Source organism: Oreochromis niloticus, linkage group LG2, assembly GCF_001858045.2.
Source record: "Oreochromis niloticus isolate F11D_XX linkage group LG2, O_niloticus_UMD_NMBU, whole genome shotgun sequence".
Classification (NCBI taxonomy): Eukaryota; Metazoa; Chordata; class Actinopteri; order Cichliformes; family Cichlidae; genus Oreochromis; species Oreochromis niloticus.
The window spans coordinates 20,710,980-20,734,018 of record NC_031966.2 but is presented as its reverse complement, the minus strand read 5'-3'; the positions used below and the strand labels follow the sequence as shown (position 1 = coordinate 20,734,018).

General features: G+C 39.5%; 2 protein-coding genes and 3 non-coding genes across 7 annotated transcripts in view; 1 reads left to right on the top strand and 4 right to left on the bottom strand.

Moving 5' to 3' along the window:
- The window catches only part of macrod1 (mono-ADP ribosylhydrolase 1), a 146,867-nt gene extending 141,793 nt beyond the window's left edge, over positions 1-5,074 (bottom strand). The window contains exons 1-3 of one of the 2 annotated variants that reach the window (XM_005467529.4): positions 3,898-5,074; positions 2,498-2,596; positions 963-1,070 (exon numbers count right to left, since the gene is read on the bottom strand). In XM_005467529.4, the coding sequence (XP_005467586.1) occupies positions 963-1,070; positions 2,498-2,596; positions 3,898-4,318 (628 nt within the window). In that variant the 5' untranslated portion in view covers positions 4,319-5,074. The remainder of the gene's footprint in view (positions 1-962; positions 1,071-2,497; positions 2,597-3,897) is intronic. The other variant, XM_005467528.4, reaches the window with a different exon arrangement.
- On the top strand, positions 3,929-23,022 carry fermt3b (FERM domain containing kindlin 3b). 2 transcript variants are annotated; one of them, XM_025911404.1, is made up of 15 exons: positions 3,929-4,056; positions 6,787-6,911; positions 10,601-10,834; positions 12,870-12,986; positions 13,154-13,322; positions 15,412-15,514; positions 15,604-15,711; positions 16,119-16,253; positions 16,783-16,829; positions 16,986-17,110; positions 20,105-20,211; positions 20,373-20,591; positions 20,846-20,970; positions 21,416-21,557; positions 22,230-23,022. In XM_025911404.1, exons 2-15 carry the CDS (start codon positions 6,788-6,790, stop codon positions 22,407-22,409), a joined length of 1,935 nt encoding a protein of 644 aa, XP_025767189.1. In that variant the 5' UTR covers positions 3,929-4,056; position 6,787; the 3' UTR covers positions 22,410-23,022. The 2 variants fall into 2 exon arrangements, with proteins under 2 accessions (XP_025767189.1, XP_003444647.1); XM_003444599.5 differs by lacking the exon at positions 3,929-4,056 and adding an exon at positions 5,357-5,539.
- trnaw-cca (transfer RNA tryptophan (anticodon CCA)) lies at positions 8,653-8,724 on the bottom strand. Its single transcript has one exon. It is a non-coding gene; the product is annotated as a tRNA-Trp (tRNA).
- trnaw-cca (transfer RNA tryptophan (anticodon CCA)) lies at positions 9,341-9,412 on the bottom strand. The gene has a single exon. It is a non-coding gene; the product is annotated as a tRNA-Trp (tRNA).
- trnaw-cca (transfer RNA tryptophan (anticodon CCA)) lies at positions 11,760-11,831 on the bottom strand. The gene has a single exon. It is a non-coding gene; the product is annotated as a tRNA-Trp (tRNA).
- Positions 23,023-23,039: the final 17 nt, after the last annotated feature.

Below are 23,039 nucleotides of genomic sequence, written 5' to 3'. Positions count from 1 at the left end.
AACTTTTGTTTTGCATTTATTGTCTGTGTATAGCTGTTTATTTTTTTTATTCCCCCTCTCAGACATTTCAGACTCTCCCAGCTCTTCATCGTACTATTGCTGAACATTTACCCAAAGCAAAACTGATCTGACGCAGCAGATAAACATCAGCCACTGCCATGGGTAAATGTCAACCTTTTTGCTCATAGGCCAACTGCAGCCAGCAAGGCCTTTTCCGATGTCCAGCAGATGCATGCATTATATCAACAGTTGGAGTTGAAAAGAATCACTTTCTGCAGTGCATAAATATTAAAAGATGCAGTGTTCGTAAACCAAACAGCTGGGGGATACTACATAAACAAACAAAGCATATGGGGTACAACGATGAATTTCACATATATCAAAGCAGTCTGTCCATAATTCTTCCAGCATGGAGACTTCAGATGAATGCTAGCTCTGCTTTTGTGTTTCTTTGTCTACTTTTAAAGTTTCCAGGGAGCGACTCAGCAAATCTTCTGATTCTCAGCCATTCTGTTGTTCTTTTATTCTTTTATTCTTTTATTCTTTTGTACTCCACTTTAAAGAAAACTTCACAGTAGGATTCTTAACCATATAAAGCCCTGTAGCTGTATCTCCCACACACTGAGAAAACATAATACCCATAATCACAGCGCGAACCTCCCTCACAGGTGTTCCTTGCTAAATGTATGCACATCAATGCACAAACGGATTGGAGGCGGCACTCAGTTTGGCACCGAGCTTTTAAAAACATAATCCTTTCTCATGTTTCCCTCTGACTGACTCTTCTTCACATTATTCTTTTCCCGAGGTTTCATCTGTACACCACTGCGAGCTATTATTTTTAGTCAAATGACAGCAAAATAAAATTAAGCTTCATCAATTTATTTTTAATTACATTTGATTTTGACCTGTGCGAAAATAGACAACTTCACAAAGGTTTAAACATAGACACACACACATACCTGCATTGACTATAGCGTCTATCTCAAGCTTGGTGATGTCGCCGTTATAAAGGGAAATCTTCTGGTCCAATTTTTCATTCCTCTTGTAGTCAGTTGGCTGCGAACCACCTGATGATGAGAGATAAAAACAGCCTCAGGACCAGGTTTGCTTACCTGGTAAATCAGCACAAGGGATACATCTGTAGGTCAACGCATACAAAATGCATCACGTCCTAAACAATTCTTGGAAAAGGCTGCCTCCATTTGTAGAAGATCACAAGATGTGTATGTAATGAAATGATTTGCCAGGAAGGCACTAAATCCCTAAGCGACTGTCAGAACTCTCACACTCCCTGCCAAGCAGTATGAGATACAGATTCATACAAGAGGGATCTGCCATTTCATTGCTTAAGGCCTTTATAGAGCAAAGTGAACCTAAAACAAACACATTGAAGCACTAAAAACTATTAGTTTCCACAACGTTCATCAAAGCACCAAACTAAATATCTTTTAAAAGAACTGAATTTCATCTGTTCATGCTGATGGAGATCATTGCCTAATCAGTCCCAGTTCTCTACAAGGTGCTAAGGTGGGTTGAGCTCTGGTGATTACAGTAAAGGCCATATTGTGAGTTATATATAGAATTTTTTACTCTTGTCAAACCTTTCAGTGACCCCTCAGGCCCTGTGCATAAGGACACTGTCATCCTAAAAGAGACTACTCTCATCAGGATTGAAATGTTTAATCACAGGATAAAGTAGCTCACAGAACAAGTGTAGTGATCTGCAGTGACCCTTCAAATGTATGACCTCCATCCATCCATCCATGGAGATATCAAACAGGCATCTTAGGGCAGATGCCCAAACCATCAAACAATCTGACTTAGCTGTATTCAGTGTGAAGCCCAGCCAGCCTTCAGAAGAAAGTCACGGACAAGCTAATGCTCTGCAATCTCACTCTTCCTCACTTGTGAGCAACATCCTGAGATATTTAAACTCCTCCACTTGAGACAGCGACTCGTCCCTGACCTGGAGTGAACACTCCACCCTTTCCCGGCTGAGGATCATGACCTCAGACTTGAAAATGCTGAGAGTCATTCTTGCTGCACACCACTCTAGTGCATATTGGAGATCACCACCGTAATCCATCATTCTAATATACCTATATAATGTTAAATAATACAATAATAATACAATAATGTGCACTGAAAGCTCTGCAGCTAATTCAAAACAAAATAGTTTTTCATTTCTAAAAAATTGACTCCGCCTGACAGCATTTGAGTACACTGCCTATCATTGTCTCTTAAAAATCAAGGATGTCTGAGGCAGCATTTTTTTCACTCAGAAGAAAATATATTGATGTTTGTAATCAGACTGCATTTTTTAGCAGCTGAATCTTATGCATACTGTTACGGAGGAGCTACATATTCTGGGGTCTGTCCAGTATTAACATAATTATAAATCACCTGAAATCTGACTCTTGGAAAACCTTACCACTACTATCACTCAACTCTGTGTGAACAGGATGGTAACTGTGACTGATGCTGAGGGTCTGACCTGCAGTGGGAGTCCACACTGAGATCTCATCCAGTGGCTTATAGCCAGTTGTCCTGTAGTACTGACGCCTGTCCTCCGTGCTCAGAGACAGCAGGTTGCCTGAGAGAAAAGTTAGATAAAGAGAACAGGCAGTAAGTCATCTGACAACATATAACATCAAATGTATTTGTCATTTGCACTTTTAGCAGACATCAACGAGTTTCTGACTGAATATTTGATCACTCTTCTTGGCAGATTTTGAGAAAAACATTTCTCCAGAAGGCTTCTGGCCTGTCCATGTAGGCAGTAGCAAATTTGGTCAGCACCCTCTAAGTCCATGACAATGTAAAACTCAGTCATGCTGGTGTTCCAGCAGTTTCCAGTTCATGACATGCTTGAGTCTTTGTGGCACATGGATGTACCTAACCAATCTCCTCTCATCTGAGAGTGACAGTTTGGGTCTTCTTCCTGACTTTGCAAAGGAGGTGACACATCCAGAAAACTTGTACTTACATATAGTCGTTTATGGAATCTGGAGTTGTTGAGAAATGGCTCCATTAAGCTTTGGCCTCAACCCAACTGAAAATTTTTAGATAATGCTTCAATTCCAGCTCTATTACTGGAAACAGTGGAATTTAAATGAACTCCAGTTAAATAAACTGCCAAGAAGAGATGTCAGATATCCAGCTAGAATTATGCCAGATGCTTGTTGATGGCTACCAAAAGCATCTGTTCGAGGTACAACTTGCTAACAGACATTTAACCAAATATCAGTGGGGCTGTATGTGTCTATTTTAGCCTGTATGCGTCTATTTTAGCCTGTATGCATACTTTTCAACCTGTGTAGATTAGAGAGAACCAAAAATCATTTCAAATTTGTGCATCCTTTTCTTGCTTTTTGTTTTTTTTGTAATTAAAGATGTATGCTGTACAATCATTCCATCCAGGAAAAACTATATACCATGACATTCATGCCCATGATGAGTGTATGTAAACTTCTGACCACAACGTTATAAAGGAAACTAAATAGTGCATGAAATTTTTCACAAGCTTACAACTTCAGGCAGCAGTAAGTCAGTTTCATTCCGTAATTTATAATTTTATAACGTTACTGTATTTTTAAGCATTTATTATTTAATTTACTAGTTAATTAAAAAATATTGGTGTGTTTTACATATTTATTTTAATTTATTAATTCGATTTTTTATATACAGTATAATGTGTATGAAATACATGTGTACTTTGAAACTTTCAGCTCTGATCTGTTACCACTAATTGCTTTATCGGTACTGTTGATCCCTGTGACAACAGCTGGACAGGTTCTGGTGGTCACGTGACCGCACACACGCTCCAAAGGCCTTGCAAGTTACGTGTTGTCAACTTAAATTAAAATCGTCGCCTCTGTCACTGAACTCTCTCACCCTTGGTTTCCTTCCAGTCTTCCTTATCAGAGTCGAGGTTAATTTTGAGGGCCATGCCGGTGAAAGCTCCGGTGTGGAGAGACTGGACCAGCACGGCTGTGCTCACTCCAAAGGCGGTACCGAGGGCAAACTTGCCCAGCCAGCCTCTGTTCACCTGGGGTAAGAAGGAATGGGTGCCTCGGCTGGACCGACAAAGTGGTGTTGTCGTTGAGAACTTGTCAGTTCGGCGGACAGCGTTAATATGGCTGCGGGGAGCACTTGTTGCTGGCCTCCTTCCCAGCTGGGGGCTTCCAGGAGTTAAAATATGTTTGAACTTGACACCGACACTCTGAGTGTCAGCACTGACATGGGACAGAGGGCCGCCGGTGTAGTACGGGAGAGCCCCGATACGGGAAACTCGAGCTAATGTTTGCAGTGCCATGTCTGAGGAAACTAACGGGTCGTGCTGCTACGGCTTTCCAGTTTGCAGTGTCGGCCACACGTCGTTGTTTCGTTTTCGTTATCAACACACCTCACCAACACTCATGTGCCATTTTTGTTTGGGAAGTTAAGATGGGACCGTACCATTTATGAGGGGAGCCTGCTAATTGCCGCCAAATAAGTACCTGTAAAAATGTGAGTTGTAATGTGGTTTTCAGTGGTGTCACTAAACAAGTTATGCTGTAACATGTGAAATAAGTAGGCGACACAGCTGAGGGTGTTTCTATTTACAAGTTCCCACCCAGCGAAAGCCCCGACCCGAGTGGCAGAGTCGAAACCGTCAACCACAAGAGCGCGCCGCCTTCATGACTGTCGGAAACATTGACGTTACATGATAAGAACACGCTGGCCGGCTACAGCCCACAAAATAGTTAATACGAATATGTATCTTAACAAGAAGTTTCCAGAAAGTAGTCGTTTTGGATGCGGTAGCAGAACAACACAAATTAAAGCATCAACCCTACGCAATAAACTTGACTTAAAATCGACACTTTCGCCGATTCTCCAAAAGCCATCTAGCCCTGAAAGCACCATTAATACTGTACGCTCGTACAGAAGAATATGTCCGTATTTGGTCTCCCTCTAGCGGATTCAAAAAAACAAAAAACAGTCTGTAGTTACAGCAAGCCTATCATTGTATAAAGGTATCTTCCCCATATTAAAAACAATGAACTCCTTATTATCTTTATGAATGTTAGACAGGAAACAACGAATTTTGGTTTTAAATGCGCCAATTTTTATTAGTAGTTGAGCATAAAAATGAAATTGTTTTGGTTTGTGTCTGATATGTCAATAAAAGGTGAAAGGGCTGCTACTAAAGTATAGAACTCATAACTCACACCCTAAAGTTACATTTTTGCTGATTGCTCAACACATAAAAATAACATATTTATGCACACCCAAATTGCCATATATGTGTCACTCCCACAGTCTGTCAGTGAAAAATGTTTGAGCCTTTTCACATTTCCGCCTGTCGGAAACTGACAAAGAAAAAAAAAGGAACAACCAGCGGTGACACAAGTAGCAGAGACCACAACCCAAGAGAGACAAAACTGCTAACCCTTCTCACAGAAAACCTGGGAAACTTCTTCAGAGATCTTGACAGAGGCACACGGGGTCCCCAGTTTCCATTTTTCAAAACCTTGGACCCGGGAAACTGACGGTATTGTCCTTTAAAGTGTGTGTGTGTGACAGCATGAGGACAGAGAGCAAGTTTAGGACAGGGCGTGTGTGTGTGTGTGTGTGTGTGTGTGTATGCGCATGTTTACGAAGCTTCTCTATTAAACACACATCTGAGGTCATGTATTTACTTTCATTACTTCATGAAATGAAATGTAAAATGATGAAGTGGTCACACAGATGGAAAATTATGATTAGACTCATGTAGATATGGAAAGTGTAGGCCTAAGTAGAAGTGCAGGGGGTGTGAAACTTTTATTTATGCATTGTCTTGTTTATCTGATCTTAATTCAAAGTTCAGACACATTTCAGTCCATAAATGCGACATCTTCAAGGTGGGCTTCTACTTTTCATACATATGCAGGAGGACACTGTCTTAACAGGGGGTGAACTTCTCACTTTGGGCGGGTCAGAAAGCGGAAGTGTGCATCCATGGTGATAGTTTAAGTCAGAAACAGGAAGTGCTCATCAAAGTGGACATCCCATCCATTATACGTGTGTGCCTGTGTCATGTTGCACAGTATTATGTGGGTTACAGTTGATTTTCTCTGATAGGCTGAAGAGTGATTGGCAGGTCAAATATCCTCCCTTTGTCTCAGTCTATATTTTAAATGCCCTGAAAAGCAGAAGGAGGTGTTATATTACCAAAGCTATCGGATTTCATTTTTAAATTACATTTTTTTATTGTTATAAAATAACTCACTCAACTTTTCATCACACTTTTACCCTCTTGAAAAATGATTAATGCATATATTCATAATTCATAATTCAGATATGAAATTATCCCTCATAAAGTACTTTGTAATATTCTTGCATGTGATTATCTCCTTTTAGAGAGTTTTAAATGTCTTGCAAAGACTTAGATGTATTTCAAACGAGCATCGTTGCTCACTCTCACCCGAACACTCCCTCTGAAACATCTGAACAGTTTTTCATGTCAGTCTCATGGAGCTGATTTTTCACAGTTTGATCAATGTGGCAAAGAGACAAAGGAAAGTTAATTACACGTCTTCTTCCATTGTCTTTGTCATTGTTGTCACATATGTAACAACAAGGACAAATAAACAGAAACACAAGGCATTTGTCACCCATAATCCATCACATAAAAGATGGAGGAGGTCGATAAAGCTGTTTACTCTCTCCGTGTTTGTCTGTTTATCTGTCACTGTGCTCTGTCAGGCTTGTCTCCTGCATTTCTTTCTCACTATCCCACGCTCTCTTTTTTTCCAGTATGGCGGCGTGGGACCTGTCAGTCACGGTGGAGGACCTGGGGCTCGATGCCCCACCCGTCACCATCAGCGTGGCCTCCGACCTTCACATCGGAGGGGTTATCCTCAAGTTGGTAGAAAAGACACGTGGGTAGCTCTGTCTTCCTCTCTTTGTCTTCCTCTCAGTCACACTTCAGACTAAAATTAGTGTCGTAATTTACATATTCACACAAGAGTTCATGTACAGTTAACAAAATTACAAATGCATAGTTAACGCAAGGAAACTGAATGAATTATTCAGCACACAGTGTGTCACAAGTCCTCTGAACTGCGCTTATAATTTTTTTCTTTTGTCACCTGCTACATGTTTTCAATTTTAGTTTGTTCACTTCTTCCGCCACTGCTTTCAGCAAGAAACACAACATCAGTCTAAACATATGTTTCATCGAGTAGTTTGTCAATGTGAGACCAATTAGGTTGGACGGATCATGCAGACACCAGTAAGATCTAACCAAAACAGCTCAATCACATGAGGCTGTTTTAGTTTCAGAGAGGATGAATGTAAATGACCTAGTAGCAAACATTGAAGAAGTGAGGAAACAAAGCTATAAATAAAGCTTGGGCAAATTGATCACTTGTTAATAGCGACCAGGTCTATGCATGCATTCAATCAACATCAGTCACGCATTATTTAAACATGTTTTGTAACTTTGTTATAAAGCATTGCTAGTGTAGTGTGCTCTGCTGTATTCACACAATATATTTCAGTCTTTTTTATTTAAGGTTGTATTTGATCTGTTACGCTGATTACTAGCTCTAGATTTCTGTTATTCAAAATATTTCTTATGCATTTTCTGCTGGGCCTTGATGCCACCCTTACATCTATCCACCATCTAAGAAATGTTTAAAATCCATAACTTCTTTGTCTCTTACCTTAAGTCAATTTTCTTCTTATTGGTTGCCATTTGCAAAAAGACAGTTTGAACAGCAGGTTTTTTGTTTGTTTTTTGTGCTCACAGCCTGTGTTGCGTACGTGACATGATCTTTTATGCATATCTGTTCTCAAAAATATGCACGCTTGGTTAATTAGTGATTCTAAATCAGCCTTAAGTGTGAACGTGACGCTGTGTTAGCCCTGCAAAAGACTACACAGCCCTTTGACAGCAGAGACAGACTCCAGCCCAGACGAACCCTGCACTGGACAAACAGTAAATTGATTGGAATCATTGGACTGACCAATGTTCAGAACAATGGGAAATTCCAAAGAAGTGTGGCGATCTAAGAAGTAGAATAGTAGATTTACACAAGTTGGGAAGGTCCTTGGTGCCATTTCTGAACAACTGTAGATTCCAAGGACCTTCCCAGATGCGTTATTCAGATGTGTCACCACTTTTCCAATGTCTGAAAAAAGATCCAAGCTGTCACTGAGTGTATGTGAACGTCTGACAAGAGAAAATAAGGAAGAGCAATAAGGAAAATGTTCAAATCACATCAGGATCAATGCAGAGTGGGTAACTATGTTGTGCTGCATCTCTCACAATCCAAGATCCAAAAGATCCTGCTGATTTAACTCTGTAGTGAACATATTCCAGTTAATAAAGAGGCTGCACTTTCCTATGACGTGTTTCAGGAACATGGTAAACACACAGTTACAAATACTGTAGTCACAGTCTTGCTAGCATTTCATATTTAAAAAGGAGCAACAGTGTATATATCAAGATTGAAGTTTTGTTTAACATTATTGTAAATAACGTGTGGAAAAACGAGGAACTAGCAGACAAATATGAAGCATGTGGGAACATACTGAAAACAGTCTGGCTATTGCCTAGCATTGTTTGGTGGTGGTCACATATGAGCAGTGTATAAGGAGCAGAATTAAGTAAAAAAATGACCCTGACGTGATTTGAACACGCAACCTTCTGATCTGGAGTCAGACGCGCTACCATTGCGCCACAGAGTCTCACAGGTGGGCATTTTCTCAGGTCACAGTCAATGCAAGGTGTCAGTCTGAAAATTACAACTGATATTGTTTTTATTGTTATAACGTCATTCACTCAATTTTTCATCAAACTTTTTCCCTCTTGAAAAATGATTCATGCATATATTCATCATTTTTATGCACTAGTGGGTAGTAGATATGAAATCGTCCCTCATAAAGTACTTTTTGATATTCTGTTAAGTGTTATTATGTCCTTTCAGAGATTTTTAAATGTCTTGAAAAAATGTTGATGTATTTCCAACGAACATTGTTGCTCACTCTCACCCTCTGAAACATCTAAACAGTTTTTCATGTCAGTCTCTTAAATGTTAAACCTTAAACATTTAAAGCTTATTTTAAATAGGAAGAAACGTTCAGCAGAACCTGGATCAATTACGAGAATAGATCCTCATTTAATAGATTGCTGTTTTTAGATACAAATGTAATACTGAGATTTCTAGAGGGTATCCCAAAAAGTAGCGTTTTCAGTGGGATAAACGTTTGGTGACTTCTTCAGTCTCGAGACTGAAGTGAGTCATCTTTACCCGTATGATTGAGCATGTACCAAGACTTCTCAGAGGGTAAGATACTAAAGAAATGACCCTGACGTGATTTGAACACGCAACCTTCTGATCTGGAGTCAGACGCGCTACCGTTGCGCCACAGAGTCTGCACAATGGGCGCGCCAACTAATTATTAGGTCACAAATGCGGTGAGCTGCGGTTAGCTTTAAACAAAGAAATTATGTTATATAGTGTGCCATAGCAGTGTCGCTCAAAGCGTAGAAAAACAATTTAGCTGGCTACTAAAATTTATATATTAATAAACCTTGCGTAAGTTTTTAATGATCAAATGTCACTAATTAAATATTGAAAATTAAACGAATTAATTTGTGATATTTAATTAGCAATTGCAAACATAAGCACTGTTGCTACCACACAATACACTAACTACGCTAACTCCCCCGAATCCTAAAATACTTTACACACGTAAAATGTTTAACGTGCTAATAACAATTTTTTTTTACTAAAAAAAACGCGACGCTATGGTTTGTAAGTTGTGAAGGTGAAAGCACTAAGGAACCCCAAACAATCACAGGACCCCCTATGAGCAACTACTTGGCAACAGTGGGAACGAAAAACTCTTTTTTAACGGGAAGAAAGAAACTAGAGAGGCAGCCATTGGCGGTATGGGCAAAGGAACGAGAGCAGAGTGAGAGATAGGGTATGACATGTGACATACATATCTAGTAAAGTGGCCAACAGCAATAATAATGTTGTAATACTGTATTCTTTTTATTAGTAATATAATGGAAATGAGGAGGCAGACAGGGTATCGAATAGGTGAAAACCAAAGTTTTGTGGGGGAGATCAGGTAATACCAGCAGCTGCAGACCAATACAATAGCTCTATCATCAGTTCTAAATTTTAAGCTCATACATTTCCTTTTGTTTGTTCTACAATAGCTATGCTGTGCATGCTGACTGTATTGACTCCTTTCTTATATTTGGTACATTCAAATGGGAATGGAGACAATATTGGAAACATATTTCCATAAGTACAGCACTATGGCTGCCTAATATAAGCGAAAAACAGTTCATTTATATTTACAAAAGATTAATGGTCAGTAGAAACTTTTAAGTTTTACAGGTAAAAGACAAGAAATCACTTTATGGCTTTTGTTAAAACTAACCATACAAAAAGTCAGTTAAAAATGCATTATTTTTCAGGTAAAATGCCATTTAAAATATCCAATGATCGTCATAGTAATAAGTAAATTAGAATATTTTTAAAGTAAAAATGACCAGATTCAGTTTCTTTAATAGTTTAACTCTGACTTTTGTTTCTGTCTTCTGCAGAGATCAAACAGGACTGGTCAGATCATGCGCTGTGGTGGGAGCAGAAGCAGCGGTGGCTGCTGCGGACAGCTTGGACTCTGGAGAAATATGGCATCCACGCTGATGCCAAGCTGGTCTTCATGCCCCAGCACAAGCCCCTAAGACTGGGTCTGCCCAACGGCATTACACTGAGGCTCCGGGTCTGCTTCTCCAATCCCGTCTTCCAGACAGTGATGGGCATCTGCAGAATGCTTAGTAAGATTTTCTTTCTTTCATTTCTCTCTTTTGTCTAGTTCTCTGTTTGCTAGAAACATCTACACATCTAAGTTCTTTTTCTTACCTCTCCTTTTCAGTCATGTTGCAGGTTCTAAGTACTCACGCTGTAATATAGCTGTTCACAATAATTTAATCAGTGAAATGTGTCAAAGTGTCTCATTAATACATTGCAGGGTGACTGCAACTATTGCCAGAGAGGGCCTTCCCCATCTGCTTTGTGCTTTCAGTTTCTCTAATTTTGGCACTTCTTGGTCTCGATTCCTCACCAGAAATCCCCAGAAGGGGCCAGCAGACTGGAAAGGTTTTTTAAAGCAGCATGGAAGGGGGGAAATAATGACATCTGTCTATAGAAATGTCACTTAGCATGTTCAAAGATAAGGCTTGGTATCATCAAGTGAGCAGTTCCTTTTTAATTATATTTGCTCCTAGAGCTCACTTGTACTGGCAGAAAAGACACATCCATGTTGAGGACATTCTCTTGATTATAAACTTTTATTTTTTATTTCTAATTTTAAATCCCACATTGCTTCCTGCCTTTGTTGTGACATTGCTTCATGTGTTGTTTGTATGGATCAATATCGAGAGGTGTATGTGAGGATTTGTAGGGAGTACGTATGCTCAAAAATTCCACTTTGCTGCAGTTGCACACCACTGCATATAAAGGCACCTAGTTGGCATCTAATAGACAATAAAATTAGTTTTAAAGTAATATAAAGACAACAGATGTTTGATATAAGGAAGGGGAAAATGGCCAGACCTAGGAAAAGAGGAATGCATTTTCCTGAGATGAGATAAATAAAAGCAGCTCTGCAGTGGCACTAAATGTTGAACAAAAGGGGAATTTTACCAAATTACAATTTTGGTACGCACTCTTACACTTCACTGATTTAAGCAGTAAACAAACTGACCCTGACGTGATTTGAACACGCAACCTTCTGATCTGGAGTCAGACGCGCTACCGTTGCGCCACAGAGTCTCACAAGTGGCTGTTTTCTCAGGTCAGACTCAATGCAAAGTGTCAGTGTAATAACACTGGAAAACTTTTGGGGTGGGGTAGCATAGCAATGTAAAGTTTGTTTATAGTATATGTGCCATTTTTGGTACTTATGAAAATCTCCTTTTATGTCTAATTATCTGCTGCACTACACATTGTCTGGCACATCACAGGCAAATATTAATAAGACCGTGGTTTTAATCGATTAAAATGCCCTAGTTTTAATGTCTTCTTAGTTAGAGGATAGGAGTGAGGTTCCCAGAACCATGAGCCTAAGTGACTCAGACACAACCATCTGATCAGGAGTCAGACACACTGCTATTGCACCACAGGGTCATGTTACAGCCGTTTGACCACGGTTGTCAGTTTAACAGATTCTCATCTCTTGCCAATCCTTATCAGAACAACAGCGCATGTCCTGCACAATCAGAGGCCTTTCACAGTGCAAGGTTTCAATCCAACAATACTGACAAGTTGGAGGTGGGGGAACGTCAGCGGCAAAATGACAGCACTGACATTTACAGTTTCTTACTATTATATGTACTGATTCTGGTATTATATTCGCCTGTGAACAGTTCTCCAGTAAGATGAAGATATCTGCCTATTGTAAGGTAAAGATCCAACAATAATACAGAGAATACACTAAAAATCAAGAATCAAAACGAACAAGGACTTGGTGACAGTGGGAAGGAAAAATTACTTTTAAACAGGAAGAAAGCTCCAGCAGAACCTAGATCAGTTATGAGTGTAGATCCTCAGTTAACAGATTGCTGTTAAGTGAGCATACAAATGTAACATCTAGCTTTATTAGAGGGTAAGATATTAAAGGACACGACCCTGACGTGATTTGAACACGCAGCCTTCTGATGTGGAATCAGACGCGCCACCATTGTGCCACAGAGTCTATTCTTTGGGTTTAGCTTTCACAGTCAGCTTCATACAAGAAGTAAACACACCCCTGAATAACTTATCACCTTTACAGCACTGTAACTGTACATATTATTTATTTATTTTCAATAGACATTCGTCACCCTGAGGAACTCTCCCTCCTTCGACCCATGGAGGAGAAGAAAAAGAAGAAAGACAAAAATTTGGCACCAGAGATCTACGACCTGACCGAGGTGCCCCTTTCCTCGGGTACACGCATCACATTTTATTTACACTGCAGGCATAACTTTAGTAAAAATTAAATTAAATAATTTCCCATGTAATGTAAAAGGCTTGAAAAACATTTTAAACATTGTGTGCTGTCCTTTTAATTAAAACCATGCAGGTCAACCTTATTATTTCCACTTCTTTTGCAGTATCCCGGCCCTGTCTGTATAACGGCATGCCCGCTCACTTTGCCGACTCACCGGAGATGGAGGCCATCTACAAGATGCTGTCAGTCACTCAGCCTCCCCCTGCCCCTGAGGTCATAGCCAAGCAGTACCGCCCAGCCAGCGTTGTGGACAAGGCTCACATCAATGGCAGGTATGTGTGCACAGGTCTGTCAAACCAGGTGTTTACATCGCAGAGGGGAGCTGATAGAGAGTTTCATTGTCCATGTCACACTGATGTAGGATGTTTAACAAACAAGTTCCCCACAAACTGAGTGCTCTTATTAACTAGCTATCAGGGATGCTGCCTCAGTTAGTATTCTTACCCCACAATACAGAAGGCCGGTGTAATCACTCGCCACTTTTTTTTTTTTATCAGTCCTGATAAAGAAACTGGGGGTTTCCAGAACTCAGAGCTGTATCTACTGAAGCAGTGGCCTCCTCTGATCTCGAGTTCAGACGTATTTTATCTTATGCACATGCTGGTTCATAAAGATACTACCGCCAGTGCCTACAAATGGATTAAAATAGGAGCTGTTTGAAGGGCTTTTAGACTCTTTGATGTAATAAATTAGGCACAGTCACAGCTTTTTTAAAGTCTCCTGCTTTATCTCTATAAAGTTCAAAGCCGCTTTAAACTTCAGCTGCCTCAGCCATTGTTGCATAATTACACATCAAATAAATACTTTTTGAAAACATCAAATACGTGAGCTTACATAAAGCACATTATATCATTAGCTTTATAATAAGTAGTCAGTAATATAGTACTGTGCAAAAGTCTTAAGCCACACGTCATTTCTTCATATTTTGCTTCCAAGGAGCCAGACTTTAGACGTTAAATGATTTTTCACCCACTTTCAGTCCAGTCTTTGTACCTTAGCAACCAGAATGTTTTGTTTGGTTTTCTTTTTGTTTAGACCCTTATCACTGATCTATGAGTCATACAAGCATAAAAAAGACACCTAACACAAGGGATGAACTGGTGTTGTTTATTTCTATTTTTGAAAAATGTGAACGATAACACAGTTGATTGGCATAAAATTGTATTGTTGTTATAAAATTGTACTCCATCTGCCACTGTTTTGCACATACCTACCTCTGTATATTTTATATTTTATATATCTTATTTTATTGTTTACTCTATTTCATTTGTAAAACATGTATATACACACTCACACACACACACACACACACACACGTAGAAAAACATATTTAGTACACACATTCAGTAATGTATATACCTTTATATATGGTACATATATTTATTACTTTTAGATTAACCATTTTTATATTTTGCTTGTTGCACGTTATTGTATTTTGCACAACTCTGTTGCTTGTGAAGCTTGCACACAAGAATTTCACTCGCATGTACTGTACCAGTGTACCTGCACATGTGATGTGACAATAAAGGTGATTTGATTTGATTTGATTTGGAGGCTGTGCCATGGTTTGGAGCTGCATTTTACCCAGCAGTGTTGGAGATCTTGTAAAAATGGAATTATGAGCATTGGAAAGTACATTCAGATTTGGATCGACTATGCAATACCATCTGGAAAGCATCTCATTGACAACAGTGTGTTTAAGACAATGATCCTAAACACACTGGAGTAAAAGCATGCCATCAGTAATGGATTGAATTCCCCAGAGCCTAGACGTTAATATAATTGAAGCAATGTGTGATCATCTTGACAGATAATAGAACAAAAGCGAGCCAACATCCAAAGAAGAGCTGTAAATGTCCTTCAAGAATCCTGGGGAATTATTTTTGAAGACTACTTTTAAAAAATGACAAGAAAGCTTGGCTAAGACACTTCAGGCTATGCTGATTAATAAAAATGATCACACCAAATTCTGACTTTGAGTAGTCTGAAGTAAAAATGTACAAACTATTTTTCCCTCATATGTTGTATTTCTATGTACGTTTACGCCAATTTCAATACATCATTGCAGCTGACATGTCATTTTGCTAACAAAGTATAATTAAATTAGGAATGGCCCTAGACTTTTGTACACTACTATAAAATTAAGTGAAATTAAGTAAGGTTTTGCACATTTTTTGTTATTCTGTTGTGATTTGCTATAAGATGCAGTTTCTAAAAACAATCATGTTACCAATTTACTTTGTTTAGTTCAGGCTGTATATAATGTCAAATAGTGTTTTCTTGTGCTTTTGAATACAGATAAACATGGATGAAACACATATGAAATCATAAACATATATATTCTTTGTCTGTCCCTATCAGGTGGTTGGACTCGTCCCGTTGTCTTCTGCAGCAGGGCATCCAAGAGAATGATAAACTCTGGCTTCGCTTCAAATACTATTCTACTTACGATATGGATCCCAAGGTGTGTGTGTGTGTGTGTGTGTGTGCATATTTCTTTGCCAGTATATCAACTCTCTAACCTCATCCTTCTCTTTCCTCTCCACCCTGCAGTATGATGCTGTACGTCTGACCCAGCTCTATGAGCAGGCACGCTGGGCCATCCTGCTGGAAGACATCGACTGCACCGAGGAGGAGATGATGCTGTTTGGAGCTCTGCAGGTAGAAAATCCATCTGCTGACAGTGAAATATGTGAATCACTCTAATGGAAGTGGACATTTCGCTGGATGTCAGATAATATAGAGACTCAAATGTTCTGCCACTACTCAAAGATATCTGGGCTATTCAATCGTCAGTAAAGCAGTGTCGTATAAAACTGGATTAAACGGTCGGTGTTGGCCAGAGGGGCCGATGGCGTGATATGGCAGCCTCGCCTCTGTCAGTCTGCCCCAGGGCAGCTGTGGCTACAACCGTAGCTTGCCTCCACCAGTGTATGAATGTGAGCATGAATGAATAATGGCATTGTAAAGCGCTTTGGGTGCCTTGAAAAGCGCTATATAAATCCAATCCATCATTATTATTATTATTATTATAAATAGGACATTTCTCTGTCTCCTTTTACATGCAGTATCACATCAGTAAGGTGGCTCAGTCAGAGCCCCAGATCATGAGCAACAATCCAGCCATGGACGATCTGGATTCCGCCTTGCAGTCCCTGGAGGTCAAGATGGAGGGAGAAGGCAGCTCTGCATCTGATTTGCTGGTCAGATATAATAGTCTCACTCGAGTCTTTTTAAAATTAAATTATTTTAATAACAGGGAACAGAAATTTATAACAATTTAGGTCCAGGCTTCTCAAAGTGTGGCTTGCAGGCCAGTGGCTGCCTGTGATGATATGTGCTACTGTACACTTTACTACTTTGATCACAGAATGAAACATTGGGAGCATGTCACTTCAATTTTAACCTTCCTAACACTGACAAGTACAGCTGACGTTATTAAATGTGATATGCACCTGACTCACGGTTAAAAAACAATATAGATCAGCACATTAGTGTTTCATGGTAGAATTTTTCCTATATGGGCCTCCTTGTCCCCCAGATTGGCTTTAAGAACACCTGATTTAAGATATTTTATTAATGGTAGTATTACGTTACACAGGCCTGGATCCAATTTCACTGATGATGTAGAAAGCATTGAGTTAAATTTTTGGTCTTATGTCAGACTAACATTGATTGACTAACAGTTTTATTGCTAAAACATATTAACTGAAAAACTTGCCTTTTATCCAGGAAAATATGACAGCACCAGAACTCACTGACTACCTGAAGATATTTAGGTGAGATCTGGTTTCCAACTCGTTAAAATCTATTTTATTTTCTTTAAATAAATAAATATTTATTAGTAACCTTGCTCTTTATTTCTAACTTGTTATGAATCTGGAGAAAAAAAATCCCTGGTGAAATCAGCTAATGTGATTACATGTATATTTCAGACCCAAAAGGCTGACTCTGAAGGGGTACAAGCAATACTGGTTCAAGTTCCAAGATACCTCCATTTCTTATTTTAAGAGCAAAGAGGAAAGCATAGGAGAGCCCATTCAAATGATTAACCTCAAAGGTAATGACTCCGTTACGTATTTTTATGTTATGTTTTCCTGGTATATATAGTGCACCATGCTATTAATAGAATGGTAAGTATTTCGCGCATTTTAAAATAACAGATGTTTACCCAAAGTGATTACCCAAAGTGACTTCCAGGCACACTTATTTGCAATCCAAGTCTCCAAAATCACAAAACACAGAACTTGCCTAAATAGATGATATAATTAAAATAATAACTGGAAAATAAGTCAGAAAATGAGAATAAAAAAACAACTAAATTGTAACAATGGTAAGAAGTTAAATAAAACAGTAGCAGAAAACATTAACAGTGAGCTTGACCAAACCATGAGAGACTTCAAACTCGACTAAAAGCAACTGAACATGGGTCTGGTAGGTCTTAGAGCTGAATGAAAATTGTCAATTGTTGAGCGGGTTCTTATGTGGGAAGCCAGACTATTCCAGAACTTAGAGGCAATGACACCAAGGCAATGACAGGTCATCTGTTTTTAGCTGAGAAGAGACATTAAATTGGGATGATAAGCTCAAGGACCTGGAGGAAAAAGACCTGTAATATATTATGGCCATGGAGGTCTTTAAAAACAAATAGTACAATTTTAAAAACTTTTAGAAAATTCACAGGTAGCTATTGCATGTGTATGGAAGCTTGATTGTAAGCAGGCAGAACTAAGTTGATATTAGGGGTAGGGATGGGTATCGTTTAGGTTTTATCCGATACCAGTACCAAACCGGTACTTTTGAAACGGTGCCGGTGCTTAAACGGTGCTCAAACCGGTGCTTAAAGAATGGAGAACACAAAATTGGTCCAAAAACCTCTCATATTCAGCTGTTGTTTTGTAAAAAGATAACAATGTTAGCCTTTTCTGCAGCTATAGGGCATATATGGTATCACTCTTGGCTGGAAGCAGTGCTTAAGCAATGGAAAAAACACAAACTTTGTCCAAAAACCTCTCATGTTTAACTGTTTTCCACTTTTCCTTTGGTCATTTTAGCCTTTTTGGCCAGGGTGAAGGGACTATCTGCCATCAAACAAGAAGACAGCCGCATGTAACTACGACGGTGTTTGCTAGTTCACCTTACATGCATTAATGTAATAATGTGGTTAGCCTACTCAACGTTAATTACACACGAACAACATGAAGCCACTCACGCAGAGGAGAACGGCTGCTGCTGCCATCATCATCCGTCATCATTTCTGCTACACTGACAGGGCTAGGGGCCAGGACTCTACTCTTCGGGTTTTTGGGGGATGTTGCTAACTCCAGGTCCGATAACAGGCACCACACCCGCAGTAGATGTGCACGGTGTGAGGTCTCGCAGCAAGCTATCAAACACGGCGCATTTCTCGGCTTTAAAAAAACCCCGCTATGCGTCGCCAGGTGTTTCATCAGATTTGAGGTGTTACCTCCTTTGACAGTATCACAGTATTAGCTTAAAGCACTTGTTGCAGGCTGCTGAGTTTGCATCTTTTGCTGTGAAGTACAGCCAGACTTTTGACCGCTTCGCCTTGGGCATTTTTAATCTGTAGCTCTACTCTAAAAGAACGTACGTACCTGGCCCCGCCTACTATCCTCGGAAACGTAAAATGATTGGCTAGAATTGGCTCAGGAAAAAAAAAGCACCGAAATAAAGCACCGAAATGTGCGCTGCTTTTCGGTCTGGTTACTACCGTTTATGTCAGAACCGGCCCCATCATGGCACCGGACACCGGTACCCATCCCTAATTGTGAGTTAGGTATCTCAAAAATTCAACTTCTGGTTCAGATTTCTGAGGTTTGAATTTTGAGATAATAACCCAAAATTTAGACATATGAGTCACATTTTTTTTAATGTGGCAGAGACAAGCTTCCATACAGCTGATCTACAGCAGGAGTGACATGACGTCTTTTCTTTGTATCAGTAAAGACTCGAGCAGAATACTTAACTGAAGCCAAAATTCCTTCAGGTATACTATGATTTGAAGTTGAAGGATATTTTGGCTACCTGTGATTTCAGATCATTCAAACAGTCGAAGAGGTTCTTAAAGGAGTGGTCAATGTCAGGTGTGACTGGCAGATAAAACTAGGTGCCATCACGTAACAGTGATAGTAAATTTATGAACACTAGAGTCAAGGGGTAACAAATATATTGAAACTAAAAGAGGACCTAACATGGATCCCTGAGGGATGCCACAGTTAATAGAAACTGAAGCTGTTCCCTATTTGAACACTAAAGGTTGAGGAAAACCAGTGTAGAAACCCTGCAGTCCTACATTATGCTTCAAATGTTTTAAAAGAATGCACTGAGGCCAATTAAAACTAAAATAATGCAAGCACCAGAATTATGAAATAAAAGGATGTTTTACACCTTTGACTGGGCAGATTATATACTATGCATACTTCTACAGTCACACTTAAATTTCTCAAATATGTTAAAAGTATTTATCTAGAAAGCAACTTGGGAGATGAGAACTTTTTCTAAAAACTTGGCAAAGAAAGGTAACTTTGGTATTGGTCTGCAGTTACTAAGGAAATATAGGCAAAAATTATGCTTCTTTAAAAACGACTGCATGACTGTGTTTTGAAACAGGAAGGAATGACTCAATTTGCTAAATAATTATAACGTAAATAGTCAGAATAATAGGAGACAGTGGACCAAAAGCTGCCATGAAGAGGTGTGCAGGTATTATATTTAGAGAAAAGTGATGAAGTTGACTGACTCTCTGAAAATGTTGAATCTGGGGGTGAAATTTTAGATCTTCTGGTGTTATTGTTGTCAGTGAAGAAATCCAAAAACTTCCAACACATATGGAATCACATATCAGACACTGAGTTTCCATATATTGCAGAAGTGAACACCTAAAGCTAGATAAGTACTATGAATTAAAAGTGAATTAAGGTGAATCAGCGGAGATCATATGATTCTTTTCCTACACGCTTTTTTTTTTTTTTTAACAGCTTAACCATAAACCTCAAATGTAATGATACCACTTTATTGTTGGTCCTTTACACAGGATGTGAGGTGGCTCCAGATGTTAATGTGGCTGCTCAGAAGTTCCTTATCAGACTCCTGATTCCAGCACCTGAAGGCATGAACGAGGTCTATCTTCGCTGTGAAAACGTGAGGCCACACGCACACCCACACACCTCTTCTCATCTCTACGTGTGACATCCTTTCATTTTCAATGCCTCTATCTCCGGTTCATCATCTCAGCTCTGACCTCAGTCACACCTGTCTCTCATGCTCTTTTTTCTATGTTGTCTTTGAAATTCACCCTGCAGGAGCAGCAGTATGCTCAGTGGATGGCAGGGTGCCGGTTGGCATCCAAAGGCAAGACCCTCGCCGACAGCAGTTTCCAAAGTGAGATCCAGAGCATCCGCTCTTTCCTGGCGATGCAAAAGACCAACTCCAGTTCCAGCAGTGCAAATGCCAGCGAAGAAAGCATCAATACTCACAGTCTGGTGTCACCACGTTACCATAAAAAGTACAAACCCAAACAGGTACAGATGTAGCAACAGGCCACAAAAGGATAAATGTTGCAGATATATTGTCTTGTGTTTTCACAAAGCAGTATTTTTGATCTCATATATTCTGTGTGGCATTTAGCAATTGCCCAAATTACCAACCTAAATGACCTTAATCATTTTCCTGAAGAACAATACAGTAATTTTGTGCAACTGTGCAAATCTGCAACTGCTTATGGCAGCAAAAATATAATTACATCTCACCTTTTACCCTCTGCCTGCTCTTCCAGCTGACCCCTCGAATCCTGGATGCATACCAGAACGTGGCTCAGCTCTCCCTGACAGATGCATTGATGCGCTTCCTGCAGATCTGGCAGGCCCTGCCTGACTTTGGGCTTTCATACGTTGTTGTCAGGTTAAGTTTAAAGTTTCATTTAAAGCTTTTGAGAGTTGATTCTGTGCCAGTGAACACATCAAAGACCGAAATTCACTGTAACAAGGTTATTATAAAGCACTTGACCTCGAACATCCTCCTTCTGTGTGTTATGAACGTTATAAATCTTTCAACAGCATAAAAGCAGAGACTGTAGTCGAAGGAAATGCACGCCCAAGATCTGCAGAAATGTAGTTAATGCTAAAAAAAATAAAGCTAACCTAACATTTTTTTTTACTTTTTAGGCAGACAGAAAGATTAATTTTAAACACCCTTCCACCAGCAATGTGCAAAGTCATCAGACTAAGCGCAATTCTGTAGAAGAAGTTTAATCATTTTTATATGGAGGAATCAAGACTGACTTTTGTCTAAAAAAGAAAAATTAACTTAGAGGAATCTAAACAAAATGTACGCCCCCCCCTAACAGGTTCAAAGGCAGCCGGAAAGATGAGGTACTCGGCATTGCTCCCAATCGCTTGATCCGTATTGACCTTAGTGTGGGTGATGTAGTGAAGACCTGGCGCTACAACAACATGAAGCAGTGGAACGTCAACTGGGATATTAGACAGGTATGACTCATATCTTGAACAGGCTTCTGTCTGATAATTTAAAAATGTCCAGAATGCTCATTTTCAACTTCACGTTTTCATTCTCAGAGGTTTTTATGATTCATAGTTCCGACAAGAGGTTTGAACCTTCTACTCGCTGTCCTGACCTCATATTTGTCCAAGAGTTTTAGAAAATTGTCTAAAAGGGAGAACTCTGAGTAGTCTGAAGTAGTCTGAAGCCTGACCTTTTGGCTTGCAAGAAGAGATTGCCTCTTGTACAATTGATGTACAATGCCTTATTACACAACGGTATTTGTGATAACTGAGCATGAATGAAAAGAAGCTCGTGTGTTTAGAGACCGACCTACAAACCAAGCATGAATTTAGCTGCACACTAAAGACTTCTGAAAACATGCTGACAGTGTGTCTTTCAATAAAGTGTTACTGGTTAGATCTTTTAATGGAAATGGTTCTGAAACTGTGGGGCAACCAGGTGAAAAACCTGAAATGAAACTGAGATTGATGAATATGCTTTTACAAAACCAGAAAAAAGATTTAAGAACCATTGCCCTAATGCGACTTACATCTTGGGATGTGTATGTATATTTGTAGTGAAGATATTTTTCAACCCTGGATTAAGACTTTTTCTAAATAGCTCTGCATTTCTTTTGTGTTCATTTTCATCTCCTCCAGATGGCCATTGAGTTTGAAGGGAATGTGAACATTGCCTTCAGCTGTGTGACCGCTGATTGCAAAATCGTTCATGAGTTTATCGGAGGCTACATTTTCATGTCGACACGCAGTCGGGAGAAGAGCGAAACGCTCAATGAGGAGCTATTCCACAAGCTGACCGGTGGCCACGAAGCTCTCTAAGACTGAAACACAAAAGCCTAGACAATGGGATGGTTGACAGCCCATCAGACCTCCTGTGTCTCAGTGGAAAACCAGCATGGAAAAAGACTTAATGTTTAACTCAAGCAGCCACAAAAAGATAAGGAAATTGTCAAAAACAAGATATTCAGTTTACTGTAAATGTGTTAGAAACTTGTAAGTACACCAAGTTTTCCATTCACACATCAGTGGATGTTAAACTTGATATGTTCTGACATGCTCAAGACTCCAGCGGTCCTCATGCTGACTTCCCCCCTCCCTACAGGATGGACTGCTGCTGAGCCAATCTGCTGGGCTTCTGGTCCAGGTTCAGCAGGCGTCATAATCAAACTCAAAGAAATGTAAAATCAACAGCTGAATCAGCCAGCTCTAACGTCTAACTGCTTTTCTGAACTCACTCTGTCAAAAAATGTAATCAGCATTGCTCAGAATTGAAAGCCTTGAATGTCCAGAGCTCCAGACCCAGTGTTACTTAGACTTTTTATTAGAAATTAATGTTACAGGTAATATTATGACTGAGAAATATAAGATAAATGGCAATAAAAATATTCACCACATAAAACATTTACCAAAATAAATAGAGCTGTACACTTTTCATTATCTCTTGTTTTC